General features: G+C 44.9%; 1 protein-coding gene and 1 long non-coding RNA gene across 5 annotated transcripts in view; one reads left to right on the top strand and one right to left on the bottom strand.

The window, feature by feature from the left end:
* Positions 1–14,213, bottom strand: part of LOC310702289 (uncharacterized protein) — a 35,761-nt gene that overhangs the window by 6,325 nt on the left and 15,223 nt on the right. Inside the window, exons 2-5 of one of the 4 annotated variants that reach the window (XR_014523439.1) lie at positions 10,173–10,649; positions 9,894–9,975; positions 9,543–9,619; positions 5,387–5,513 (exon numbers count right to left, since the gene is read on the bottom strand). Coding sequence is in view for 1 of the 4 variants with exons in the window: in XM_083493697.1 (XP_083349823.1) it covers positions 5,387–5,513 (127 nt within the window). In the remaining 3 variants the exon portion in view is untranslated. Of the gene's footprint in view, positions 1–5,386; positions 5,514–9,542; positions 9,620–9,893; positions 9,976–10,172; positions 10,699–14,213 lie in introns of all 4 variants that reach the window. The other 3 variants (XR_014523440.1, XR_014523441.1, XM_083493697.1) reach the window with 3 other exon arrangements.
* The window catches only part of LOC310702310, a 39,460-nt gene that overhangs the window by 23,994 nt on the left and 1,253 nt on the right, over positions 1–14,213 (top strand). The gene's annotated exons all lie outside the window — the stretch shown is intronic.

Below are 14,213 nucleotides of genomic sequence, written 5' to 3'. Positions count from 1 at the left end.
AATAGTGCCACTGTATTGTGCTCTGGTCAGACCTCACCTGGAGTACTGTGTCCAGTTCTGGGCACCACAATTCAAGAAGGACACTGACAAACTGGAACGTGTCCAGAGGAGGGCAACCAAAATGGTCAAAGGCCTGGAAACGATGCCTTATGAGGAACGGCTAAGGGAGCTGGGCATGTTTAGCCTGGAGAAGAGGAGGTTAAGGGGTGATATGATAGCCATGTTCAAATATATAAAAGGATGTCACATAGAGGAGGGAGAAAGGTTGTTTTCTGCTGCTCCAGAGAAGCGGACACGGAGCAATGGATCCAAACTACAAGAAAGAAGATTCCACCTAAACATTAGGAAGAACTTCCTGACAGTAAGAGCTGTTCGACAGTGGAATTTGCTGCCAAGGAGTGTGGTGGAGTCTCCTTCTTTGGAGGTCTTTAAGCAGAGGCTTGACAACCATATGTCAGGAGTGCTCTGATGGTGTTTCCTGCTTGGCAGGGGGTTGGACTCGATGGCCCTTGTGGTCTCTTCCAACTCTATGATTCTATGATTCTATGACTAAACAACAACATTGATGACCCAGAAGCAATAAATTAAAAAGTAAAGTTATTTCAAAAAAATGTATCAAACAGAAAAAGACAGTGATAAAATAGAAAAATATTTTTTAAAAAGTAAATTTCCTAGGATTTTAAGTGACAAAATTGAATGTTTAAATTCTCTGATAACAATGTTGGAAATCCATCAAGTGACAAGGAAGGCGAAACCAGGAAAGTCTCCCGGACCAGATGGACTGCCGGCATGCTATTACAAAAAAATTAGAAGATTCACTTGCAATACCGTTAAAAGCAGTTAAGAACAAGATCTTAAAAGAAGGGAAAGGACCAGAAGCATGGCAAGAAGCATTGATATATTGGAGTACTTAGAAATGACACCAGACTAGCAGGCAACCTTGATGCTTGTCGATGCGGAGAAAGCTTTTGACAATATATCTTGGAAATTTACGAAAAAAACCATAAAGGTGATGGGATTAGGAGAAGCACAGAGGTAATTTATCAAAATCAGACAGCAAAATTGATAATAAATCTGACCGCTTCAATATAAAGAAGGGAACCAGACACGGTTGCCCATTAACCCCACTGCTATTTATCATAGTTCTGCAAATATTGGCAATGACAATTAGAGAAAATTCAGAGATAAAAGGAATAAGAGTAAGAAATAAAGCCTTTAAATTAAAAGCCTATGCAAATGATTTAGTAAAAACAACAGGAGACCCATTTGAAAGTTTACCAAAAATTCTAGAAAGAATCCACAGATTCGACCAGGTAGCAGGATTTAAATTGAATACAGACAAAACTAAATTGTTGGCTAAAAATACGGAGGCGCAAGACAAATTACAACTGCAGTCATCATCTAGTCTATCAATTGTGTGTGGGGGGGGGAATAAATATTTAGAAATTTGGATCACTGTGAAAAACATAAATTTATACAATGATAATTACATAAGACTTGGAAAGAGATAAACAAAATTATTAATATGGAAAAGACTGAATCTCTCTTTTTGGGGGAGAATCTCCACAATTAAAATGAATGTGCTGCCCAAAATGTTGTTCCTATTTTAGGCAATCCCAGTGATAGGCGAGGCAGGATGCTTCAAAGAATGGAAGAGACACTTATCAACCTTCATCTGGCAGGACATAAGGCCCAGAATAAAACAAGTTACTTATAGATATTAAAGAAACAGGAGGTTTTGCCCTGCCAGATTTGAAGATTTATTATGAGGAATCATGTCTATGCTGGTTAAAAGAATGGTTAATTTTGCAAATTATGGAATTATTGGATTGGGAAGGATTGGACAACAGATTTGGGTAACACGCCTATTTATGTTACGGAAAGGTGAAGGTTCACTGGGGTTTTCTGAACCGTATAATAAGGAAAGCACTATACACAGTATGGGATAACTACAAAGGCCTATTGGAACAGAAAAACCCCTGGTGGCTTTCATCGTTAGAAGCCGTTTCGGTAAAGAAAAACATATGGAAAAGAATTGGGCAACCTTTAATAATTATTGGAAGAGGAGGGAAATCAATTGAAGTTAAATAAATTTGAAGAAAGTAGGCATTATGTGACAGACTTGCTGCAATATTATCAATTGAATGAAACTTTAAAATTACCGGTAGATAAGAAAAATGGATTCACAGCAGAAAATTCAAAGCTAGAAAAAGAATTAATACAAAATAGAAGCAACCGTATTATCTAAAATGTATAGATTATACTACTTGATTGGGAAGTAAAAGACGAAGAGCTAAAGGAAGTCATGATTAAATGGGCAAAAGATTTTGGGCATACAATACAGATGGACGCATGGGGAAAATTGTGGATCAGAGATTTAAAATTCACAGCGTGCTACACACTAAGAGAAAATATTATGAAGATGTTTTACAGATGGTATTTAATACCTGGTAAACTAGCAAAGTTGTACAAAACAAATTCTAATAAATGTTGGAGGTGTAAGCAGACAGAAGGAACAATGTTACAAATGTGGTGGGGATGTAAGAAAATTAGGAACTTTGGGGATAGTATTTATGAAGAATGTTCAAACAAACTTTTGTCAAAAAGCCCGAAGCATTTCTCTTGGGTTTACTATCATCAGATATCCCAAGCGATAAAAGAAGGATATTTTTATATGCCACTACAGTGGCAAGAATACTCATAGCCAGAAAACGGGAGGGGGAAGAGATTCCAACAAAGGAAGAGCAGCAAATAAAGTTATTTGAATATATTGAGCTGGCTAAAATGACAGAAAGAATTAGTTACCGAACAAGCCAAAAGTTCAGTAAGGAATGGCAGTCTATAAAAATTACCTAGAAAAACATTGTTCTCAAATAAAGTCTTTATTATGCTTTGATTAGTTTTTGCCAAAGACAAAACAATTACTATAATTAAATAAGTTAATACCAAGAAATGAAGACCATCTAAAGAAGGCAGTTAAGGAAATAAAAGAATGACTCAAATTGAGGTGGTGGGCAGAAGTCAACTCAAAAGACAAGGTTTGATCACTCAGAATAATAATCATGGGTAATTGGTGGAGGCAAAGATATTTAGTTATTATGTATTTTTGTGTATTTGTTTATTTTTAGATTTAATTTGAACTGTGGATGGAATCTTTCTGTGGATGTGTGTAAAGCAAAACTCAAGAAAAATTTAAAACAAAAACAAAGAGAGAAACTAATTAGGTCCTCAGGAAGAAATTGAGCCCCCAATTCTAGATGTGGGGCCTTACTATAGTTTTCACTGCCTTTCTTAACTGGTATTAACTGATATATATATATATATCTATGGGAACCTGAGATTCCAAAGGCCCGGCTCTCTTCCGGGAGAGGTTTTGTCTGGCCCAACCATGGAATCCAGTCCATGGTCAGTTATCTCTCTGGTCAACCAAAACTTAACAGAAGCCAAAACAAAAAACCTGAGAGAAATTACTTCAACTTCCCTAATGAGGCTGAAATCTACATTTTAAAAGTCCCGGGCACTTCAGACCAGCCTCATCTTTGTTTGAAGAGGCATAACTGGAGAAGAGAAAATGTCAAGAGCAACAACAACAACCAGACTTTTAGAAGACATCTGAAGGCAGCCCTGTTTAGGGAAGCTTTTAATGTTTGATGCATTACTGTATTTTAATATTTTGTTGGAAGCTGCCAGGAGTGGCTGGGGAAGCCCAGCCAGATGGGAAGGGTATAATTTTATTTTTATTATTATTATTATTATTGTTGTTTTGTTGTTGTTGTTGTTATTATAATTATTATTATTAGAGCTGGACCATAAAGAAGGCTGATCGCCGAAGAAGTGATGCTTTTGAATTCTGCTGCTGGAGGAGCCTCTTGAGAGTCCCATGGACTGCAAGAAGATCAAAACTCTCCATTCTGAAGGAGATCAGCCCTGAGTGCTCACTGGAAGGACAGATAGTGAAGCTGAGACTCCAATACTTTGGCCACCTCATGAGAAGAGAAGACTCCCTGGAAAAGACCCTGATGTTGGGAAAGATGGGGGGCACAAGGAGAAGGGGACGACAGAGGACGAGATGGTGGGACAGTGTTCTCGAAGCTACAAACATGAGCCTGACCAAACTGCGGGAGGCAGTGGAAGACAGGAGTGCCTGGCGTGCTCTGGTCCAGGGGGTCACAAAGAGTCGGACACAACTAAACGACTAAACAACAACGTTATTAAAATGTCAACAGCCCTCCATTCAAGGTGAGCGCTGAGTGTATTAGAACCCCCGATGCTGTAGGTGGCGCTGTCGTGCTCTGTGCCATCCAAACAGTGGAGGTTCATCATCTTGAGATCTGGGTTGAATTTCAAAACTGATGTTATGATCCAGCAGGTTAGTTCAGACCCCCTGGTCATTATTTTAAAAGCCAAAACTTCCTGGCCTCATAAAAACTGCTGCTCAGCAAGGACTGGGGTATTTTGGGGAAAATTTGCTTTCTTTTTATGTTTAAATTGTTCAGTTTCATTGTGTAGTTTTTCATGTGTTTTATTTATTTCTATGACTACTTTGTCTAGGTTTGTCATTGCTTTTCTCCCAAGAAGAAGGAGAAAAGCAATGACAAACCTAGACAGCATCTTAAAAAGTAGAGACATCACCTTGCCAACAAAGGTCCATATACTGTAGTTAAAGCCATGGTTTTCCCAGTAGTGATGTATGGAAGTGAGAGCTGGACCATAAAGAAGGCTGATAGCCAAAGAATTGATGCTTTTGAATTCTGGTGCTGGAGGAGACTCTTGAGAGAGTCCCATGGACTGCAAGAAGATCCAACCTCTCCATTCTGAGGGAAATCAGCCCTGAGTGCTCACTGGAAGGACAGATCCTGAAGCTGAGGCTCCAAGACTTTGGCCACCTCATGAGAAGAGAAGACTCCCTGGAAAAGACCCTGATGTTGGGAAAGATGGAGGGCACAAGGAGAAGGGGACAACAGAGGACGAGATGGTGGGACAGTGTTCTTGAAGCTACAAACATGAGTCTGACCAAACTGCGGGAGGCAGTGGAAGACAGGAGGGCCTGGCGTGCTCTGGTCCAGGGGGTCACGAAGAGGCGGACACGACTAAACAACTAAACAACAACAACATGACTACTTTGATATATTTGTAATTATGCAAATCTTTTCATATTGTAAGCCGCCTTGAGCTTTGTTTTAACTGTGGAAAGGCAGCATACAAATAAAATGATGATGATAATGGAGGAAGAATATTCACAGAGTAAATCCCTCCATCAGGGTTCACGGTGGGGATGTCAGAATCCCAGGTGCTTGTTCAGCTCCATCAAAATATTGGTGGTTCATCACATAGAGATACACATGGAATTTCAAAACAGATATTATGATCCAGCAGGAAGCCTTACGGAGAGAGTCCAGGATGTCACGATTCTCGTCCATGACCTCCGTATGCAGAGCTCTCTGGTCAGGGTCCAGCAACTCCCATTCCTCGTCTGTGAAGTGGACAGCGACATCTTCAAAGCTCACCGGACCCTGAAAGAAAAAGAAAAAAGGTCTTCTATTAGGCAGTGTAAGGATGATCGGCTAGACATTGTTTTCTTGCCTGTTAATTGCTCTCTTGTTTTGATGGGATTGTACTGCTGTACGCTTCAATTACGGGAGTTTAAGGTGATGTCTTCTCTTCCTTTTAAGGATGGGTCTTAATCTTTGGGCAAATGGGTGGAACTCCACACGGTGTTCTTCTTCAAATCATTCTGTCTGCTCAAGCGTTCCCGTTTGGGAGACGGAAAGATCCCTTCTCTACTCTCCCGGTGCACCACATGATGCCCTAAAGCCAGTGTTTCCCAACCACTGTTCCGCGGCACACTAGTGTGCCGCGAGATGTTGCCTGGTGTGCCGCGGGAAAAATTAAAAAATTCAAGATTTTTTTTTTAAAGTCAAATTTTCGATTGGGGCGCCGTCACTAGATGACCCCTGGGGTTCCCTCCCTCCCGCTCTGCGCCTCCCTCCTCCTCCTCCTCCTCCGGGGAGGCCCTTCCTGGCTCTCGGCCAAGGCTTGGCGGCTGCCACTCACTCACTCGCTCGCCCACCCGTCCCTCCATCCCTGCACCCGGCCTCTCCCCCTCCGTCCCCGGCGCGGGGGCTGCCGGGATCCGTAGTCCCCTCGCCCTTGGGCTCCGCGCCCGCGTGGGGTGCACGAACTACGTTCCCCAGCGTGGCCTGGCAGGCCGGGCGTTTTGTTTGAAGCGCTCTTCTCCCGGCCATGGAATGAGCGCTGCGGCGGCGGTCGGGCGGGCAGGGGCTCTTCCGCGCAGACCGCGGAGATCGGGCGGCAGGATGGAGCCCGGGAATCCCCACGGAGGCGGAGCGGCGGAGGCGGAGGCTGCCCCCCAGGTAGGGCTGCGTTGGGGGTTTTTTATTTTTGCAATGCTGCATCCGCGCCGGAGGGGACGCATCGGACCGCGGGGAGACCCCTTGGCGGGCGTGCAAGGCAATGCATGCGTGCAGGCGTTGCATGGAGTGCAGTGCAATGCAATGGCAACGCGGCACCCTGCATGCATGTATGCAACTTCCACTGGCGCTCCGGACTTGGCAGGTGAGGGGGGTCCCCAGTGGGCGGCAGAGAGAGCCGGGAGGGCGAAGGGGAGCCGGGGGGGAGCAGCGCTGCTCCCCGAGCCGAGCCTGGGGGGAAACTTCGGCGTCGTTGCGCCGGGTGTTGGAAGCGGAGGCTGGCGGGGGCCCCTCACCTGCAAAACCTGGTCGCCTCTCATATATTTCGTGCATTGCATTCATCGCCCGCTTTCTCCTCCAAGGAGCTCCCGGAGGCGCGCGTGGTTCTCCCCGTGTTATCCTCGCAACAACAGCCCTGCGAGGTGGGTCAGGCGAGTGGCCCAAGGGAGCACCCAGGGATTGTCCTGGCCAGGTGGGGTGATTTGAACCCTGCTCTCTGCCCGGTCTTCGTCCTCATTTAGCCCCCACATGTGCATGACTGTGCATGACTGAGGTTTTCCCCCCTCGTCTTGGCTATGGTGTGAGTCTGTGCTGTTAATTAATGGGGTTCTGCCTTCGGAGAAGATGAGCCAGCCCTCAAGGAGGTGATTATGTAATTTGCTAGCAATTCATGTCCCTCCCGGCGTGACGCTGCGCGCTGACGTCACGGGGCTGTAATGGTGGTGTGCCTCGAGATTTTTTTCATGAAACAAGTGTGCCTTTGCCCAAAAAAGGTTGGGAAACACTGCCCTAAAGCCAACTGCAAGGAGCACATGAGAGCCCAGGGAGGGGGAGGAGAGTGCAGAAAGCCCCGCTGTGCAACTGATGGGGCTGGTTAGGTGAATCGTGGCCGCTGTTTTCTATGGTTTGTCAACTGCCTCGTGTTAGTATTCCTAATGTAATGTCACTGGGAAGGCATTTTGCAGAGAATCGGTACCTCTGGTTAAGAACTCAATTCGTTCTGGAGGTCCATTCCTTTTTTAATATTTATTTATTGGTTTTCACATATTGCATTACAATACAGATGTACCAAAGCCAAGACCATTTCTTCCCCATACATTTACATTTCTATTTCTTCAATCCAACATTTTTTCCTTTTCTCCTTCCTCCCACTTCCCTCCGCCCCTAATTGATTTCCTCCACATTATACAATTTACAATAATCTTTGCATTCTACAATCTTCTCAAATCATCTATATATTATTATTATCTTTCATTACTAATTTTTCTTCCATCCAGTACTTCACATTTTAATCTAGGAATATTAGCGTATCTTTTTTTGAGCAATATTTTGCCATATATTCATCAAAACATTTCCACTCCTTTTTAAATTTTTGTTCGACTGATTTCTTATTATAGCAGTTAAATTTGCCCAAATTAAATATTCATTTAGTTTACAAATCCATTCCTCCTTTGTGGGTATAGTTTGTGACTTCCACCTAGCAGCAATCACTATTCTAGCAGCTGTACTTGCATATAGAAAAATTCTCTCCCCCCCCCCCCCCAAGGTATCTCTTCATCTATCACTCTTCATCTCTCAATCCAAGGAGATATGTCTCTGGTTTCTTTGTTATTGGTATTTTCAACATCTTCTTTAGTTCTTCATGTACTACTATCCAAAATTTCTTAATTTCCTCACAGTGGAGGTCCTTTCTTAACCTGAAACTGTTTTTAACCTGAAGCACCACTTTAGCTAATGGGGCCTCCCGCTGCTGCTGCGCTGCCATGCCACAGTTTCTGTTCTCATCTTGAAGCAAAGTTCTTAACCCGAGGTAATATTTCTGGGTTAGCAGAGTCTGTAACCTGAAACGTCTGTAACCCGAGGTGCCACTGTATTAGGGTAAGGATTGGACAGTTGGCAACTGGCAGCTGGGGGCTGGTTGGTTATTTTTCTTGGTTCTCCCTTGACTGTGAAGCTGAGAGACAGAGGCTGGAGGAGGAGTTTGTCCATAATTCTTGCTGGTCAACTCCTGCCAGCCTGACAATGGCATTTCCCCCCTTACGGGGTCTTCGCTGCGGGATCACATTCACCCGGTGCTATACCAGCTGCACTGGCTCCCGGTGGAGTACAGGATCAGGTTTAAGGCGCTGGTTTTAACCTTTAAGGCCTATACGGCCTAGGACCCACGTACCTACAGGACCGCCTCTCCTGGTATGTCCCATGGGGGACCTTACGGTCTTCAAACAAAAACATCTTGGAGGTCCCGGGCCACAGGGAGGTTAGGCTGGCCTCAACCAGAGCCAGGGCCTTTTCGGCTGTGGCCCCGATCTGGTGGAACGCTCTGTCACAAGAGACTAGGGCCCTACGGGACTGTTCCACCAGAGCTGTTCCACCAGGCCTTTGGCCAAGGCACAGTCTCACCCTCTCCTTTGGTGATCCTCATAGAACTCTGGACCAGTGGTTGCCATGAATTTGATTTTGAATTGATTTTTGAATATTGATTTTAGAATGCTGTGTTACTTTTATTATCCAAGAGGCTGGGTTCTATAGCCTCTCTCCGTAAGGACTGTAAGAAACTTTCCCTTGTCTTTATTCTTTCTTGAGCAACCAGCCAGGAGCCACTGACAGCATCCTGACGCCCCTCAGTCTCCTTCCCCCTACTACCTACGGGACCGCCTCTCCTGGTATGCCCCACGGAGGACCTTAACAAATAACAACACTTTGGATGTCCTGAGCCTCAAGGAGGTTAGACTGGTCTCAACTAGGGCCAGGGCCTTTTCAGCACTGGCCCCAATGTGGTGGAACGCTGTGTCCCAAGTGACCAGGGCCCTGCGGGACTTGACATCTTTCCGCAGGGCCTGCAAGATGGAGCTGTTCCGCCTGGACTTTGGCTTGGACTCACTCTGACCCTTCTGTTTCCCTCCCCTTATGGTCTTGATTTATCAGCTACTTTAAAAGGAGGCTGCATTTTAAATTGCATTTTAACCCGTATTTTAAATTGGGGTTTTCTCCCCTCCCCCCCATCTTTCCCCATTATGTTTTTACTGTGATTTTATTGGTGTTAGCCACCCTGAGCCCAGCTCTGGCCGGGGAGGGCGGGGTATAAAAAAAAAAAAATATTATTATTATTACCTGATCTGGTTCTGCTGCTTCCCCTTCGCCACCATGAAAAGACGGAAGAAGAGGTCTTACCAACATCGTTCCCTCACCTGCGAGAGAGAGGCAAGTGAGAAGCCATGACTCCACGCTTCTCTTGGGGGGTGAAGCAGAGCATCTCTTAAGTGCCTTAGAAAAAGTGCCACCTACAGAGGGCATCTTGGCATTTGTACCCATTTCACATTTTGTCGTGTAAAAATAAACCTCTGAGCTCTTGGCCCTAAATGTCTCCACCCCACCCCTGCGAAAAGGATGAAAAGAACCCGCGGATTAGTTTAAAAATCAACAAAATGTGACCACACAAAGAAAAAGCTCCTTCTTCCTTACCCAGCGGCCACTCTCCGGTGTCCAACGGAGTCCTCTCTGCCTCAGAGGAATCGGGGCCCATTTCTGTCAACAGATCCTGAACCTGAAAGAGCAACAAAGATTCAAAACAAAATGGGAACGGGGATTAGAAAAGCAATGGTAGAGGCAAACACTTTAGGGGTATCAGATCTCATTCCTTGGATCCGACCCATAAAGGGATGGGACATTAGTACGACGTTTTGGGATACTCTTGCTCTTGTTCAGAGCCCTTGGGAGTTTCCAGAGGAAAGTCTCTCTCACCTGCTGCTCTGCCTGCTTCCTCTCCTCTGCCTGACTCAAGAGGAAACCTTCGGCCAGGGCCACCGCCTGGGAAGTGGTCTCTGCTCCACATTCCCTCACCCAGCTCTCCATCTCTGGGGGAAGGACAGCCAGGAACTGCTCCAAGATCACCAGGTCCACCATCTCAGCTTTCGTGTGCTTTTCTGGATTCAGCCACTGATGGTCTAGTTGGTGGAACTGGCGGCAAACTTCTCGGGGTCCTTCAGCCTCCTGGCAGCAGAACTTCCTGACCTTCTGGCTCTGCACATCTGAGCAGAGAGTGTCCTCCTCACCCAGGATCTTCTGCATGGAGTTTTCCCAGAATCCCCCACTGCTCTCAGTTTGGACGGCTTGGCTTCTGCCCGCTTCAGGGCCAGCTGAGTCTTGCTCATCCATCTCTGCTCTTAGGAAGTCTCCAAGAGATGAGAAGGAGCCCCTTAGTCTTCTGCCACGTTCCGTCTGTTGAAATTGGAGGTGCTAGCAATTCGGACAAAACAAATCCATTGTTCTGTTATAAAATTGAATCACGGTCAGGAGGAGAAAACATTCCCTAGGAACCAGGGCTGAAGCAGACCACAGCCCAGATTCTGAGCTCTTTTTTTAATTAAAACAAAAACAATAACGACAGAAGGAAGGAAGAAAAGTAAGCCTCTAGCCCTGCCAGAAGGAAAGTGACCAAATTTATTTCATGGTAATTATGTTGTAGTACGGAGCAAAGTAAAAAAGGATTTTGAAAGATGGGGGAGAATTAAACTCTCACTGCAAGGAATAATTTATGCAATTAAGATGAACCTTTTGCCTAAAATGTTGTTTTTATTCCAGACAAACCCGACAGTAATTTATGCAGGATAGTTCAAACAAAGGAGCTCTCAAAGTTTACCTGGCGGGGAAGAAGCCCAGAATTAAGTATAAAATATTAACAGATATTAAAGAAAGGTGGATTGGCACGGTCAAATTAAAGACTGTATTATGAAGCATCACTAGACTACAGTGGGTTGCGAACATGATCCGTGCGGAAAGCACGTTTGCGACCCGCAGTGTCCACAGCCCACAGCGTTGCATTTACACACGCGCAGGCCACGATTCGGTGCTTCTGTGCATGCACAAAGTGCGATTTAGCGCTTCTGCACTTGCACAAGTGCCGAAACCCGGAAGTAAGCCGTTCCTGTACTTCCGGGTTTGGTGCCGTGCGCAACCCGAAATCGCACAACCCAGAGCGAGTAAAGTTCTGTTCTTGAAAGGGGGTCATAAGAAGACTGATTTCTAAGATGGATAAAAGACTTCTGGAATGGGAAACCAAGGATGAAATGGTGAAAGCTGCAATGAGATGTGGGACGTAATATAAAAGTGTCTTCATGAGAGAAGTTGTGGAAGATGTGCTCCTTGTTACACTTGAAGAGAAAACTATCTGAAGCTGATTTGTAGATGGTATTTAACACCAAATAAGTTGCCCAAAATGTACAAAGCTAATGCAAGCATGTTTCGGAAGTGTAAAACGGCAGAAGGAACATTTTTTTTTCATATGTGGTGGGATTGTAAAAAGAACTCCTAATGGCCGCCTCCTTCCATCCCTCTCACACCTTGGTCGCACTGGTCGATGATCTCTGGGTAACTGTGCCCCTGAAGGACCAGGTGCGCAGCCTGGGAGTCATTTTGGACTCACAGCTGTCCATGGAGGCGCAGGGCATTCTGTGTCCAGGGCAGCTGTTTACCAGCTCCATCTGGTACGTAGGCTGAGACCCTCCCTGACCGCGAATTGTCTGGCCAGAGTGGTGCATGCTCTGGTTATCTCCCGCTTGGACTACTGCAATGCACTCTACATGGGGCTACCTTTGAAGGTGACCCAGAAATTACAACTAATCTAGAATGCGGCAGCTAGACTGGTGACTGGGAGCGGCCGCCAAGACCACATAACACCGGTCTTGAAAGACCTACATTGGCTCCCAGGACATTTCCGAGCACAATTCAAAGTGTTGGTGCTGACCTTTCAAGCCCTAAACGGCCTCAAAGGCCCAGTATATCTGAAGGAGCGTCTCCACCCCCATCATTCTGCCTGGACATTGAGGTCCAGTTCCAAGGGCCTTCCGGCAGTTCCCCTCACTGCGAGAAGCCAAGTTACAGGGAACCAGGCAGAGGGCCTTCTCGGTAGTGGCGCCCGCCCTGTGGAACACCCTCCCTTCAGATGTCAAAGAGATAAACAACTACCAGACTTTTAGAAGACATCTGAAGGCAGCCCTGTTTAGGGAAGCTTTTAATGTTTGATGAATTATTGTATTTTAATATTTGGTTGGAAGCCGCCCAGAGTGGCTGGGGAAACCCAGCCAGATGGGCGGGGTATAAATAATAAATTTATTATTATTATTATTATTATTATTATTATTATTATTATTATTATTATTATTATCTCAGGGCATCTTGGTGGCGAATCCTTGGTTGGGAAATTCCCTTCCCTCAATTGCTCACCTTCCACTCCTTAATGAAGCCTTGGGCACCTGAGAAATGTGTTTTCATGACCCAGCCATTTCCTGTGACTGTCCTTGGTTTTAACTCTTTTTAATATGGAATTGTAAAATGGTTATAACCCGCCCTGGGGAATAGATGCAGCCGTAGAAATACGAGAAATTATAACAACCCATATAAAGTTACAGGTAGGTCGCCGTGTTGGTCTGCCGTAGTCGAAACAAAATAAAAAATAAAAAATCCTTCCAGTAGCACCTTAGAGACCAACTAAGTTTGTTATTGGAATGAGCTTTTGCGTACTTGCATGAATTGTGCATGCATGGTGTATCTGAAGAAGTGTGCATGCACACGGACGCTCATACCAATAACAAACTTAGTTGGTCTCTAAGGTGCTACTGGAAGGAATTTTTTTTAAATTTTGTTTCAACCCATATAAAAACTTCTATATTGAAATATTCCAAAAACAAAGGAAAGAGACAACACACCCCCACACCCCTGCCACTTGCAAAGCTGGATCAGGCCACTTTTAAAAGTCCTGGCTTCCTGCAAAGAAGTTGGCATGAGAGAGTTGGCAGAAGACCCCCCCCCCACCCCCCAAGCTACAATTCCAGAGTGTTTTACGCATCCACCCTTCTTGCCAACCCCTCGCAGAGGACCTTAAGGTCCACAAATGACAACACTTTGGAGGTCCCAAGTCACAAGGAGGTTAGATTGGTTTCAACTAGGGCCAGGGCCTTCTCAGTACTGGCCCCGACTTGGTGGAATGCTCTGTCACAAGAGACTAGGGCCCTGCGGGATTTAACCTCCTTCCGCCGGGCCTGTAAGACAGAGCTGTTCCGACTGGCCTTTGGTTTGGACTCGGTCTGACCCTTATGTTTCCCTCCCCTTACGGTTTTGACTTTTAAAATGAGGCTGCATTTAAAATTGCATTTTAACCTGTATTTTAAATTGCCCCCCCATTATGATTTTACTGTACAGTATAGAAAAATTCTTCTCCCCCCCCCCCATGGTATCTCTTCATCTACCAATCCAAGGAGATATGTCTCTTTGTTATTGGTATTTTCAACACCTTCTTTAGTTCTTCATGTACTACTATCAAAAATTTCTTAATTTCCTCACAGTGGAGGTCCGTTCTCCATCTGAAACTGTTCTTAACCTGAGGTACCACTTTAACTAATGGGGCCTCCCGCTGCTGCTGCACGATTTCTGTTCTCATCCTGAAGCAAAGTTCTTAACCCAAGGTACTATTTCTGGGTTAGCGGAGTCCATAACCTGATGTACCACTGTAATTTTATTGGCATTAGTTGCCCTGAGCCTGGCTCTGGCTGGGGAGGGCGGGGTATAAGTAAAATTTATTATTAAAAAAACAGAGAGAGAGTAAAGTTTCTTATATGCAGAATTGTGCCAAAGTTAATCATTCTAGCTTAAGGCACACACACACTTTACACACACAAACACACAACCGAGCCAGACGGGTGGGCTATAAATAAATTATTATAAATTATTATAATTACTATAAATAAATTATTATAGTTATTATAAATAAATTATTAAAATTTTTAT

Source organism: Podarcis liolepis (genome assembly GCF_965112155.1).
Source record: "Podarcis liolepis genome assembly, chromosome: 2".
In the NCBI taxonomy this organism is placed as follows: domain Eukaryota; kingdom Metazoa; phylum Chordata; class Lepidosauria; order Squamata; family Lacertidae; genus Podarcis; species Podarcis liolepis.
The sequence above is the reverse complement of the archived record's forward strand: the minus strand, read 5'-3'. Positions and strand labels throughout refer to the sequence as shown.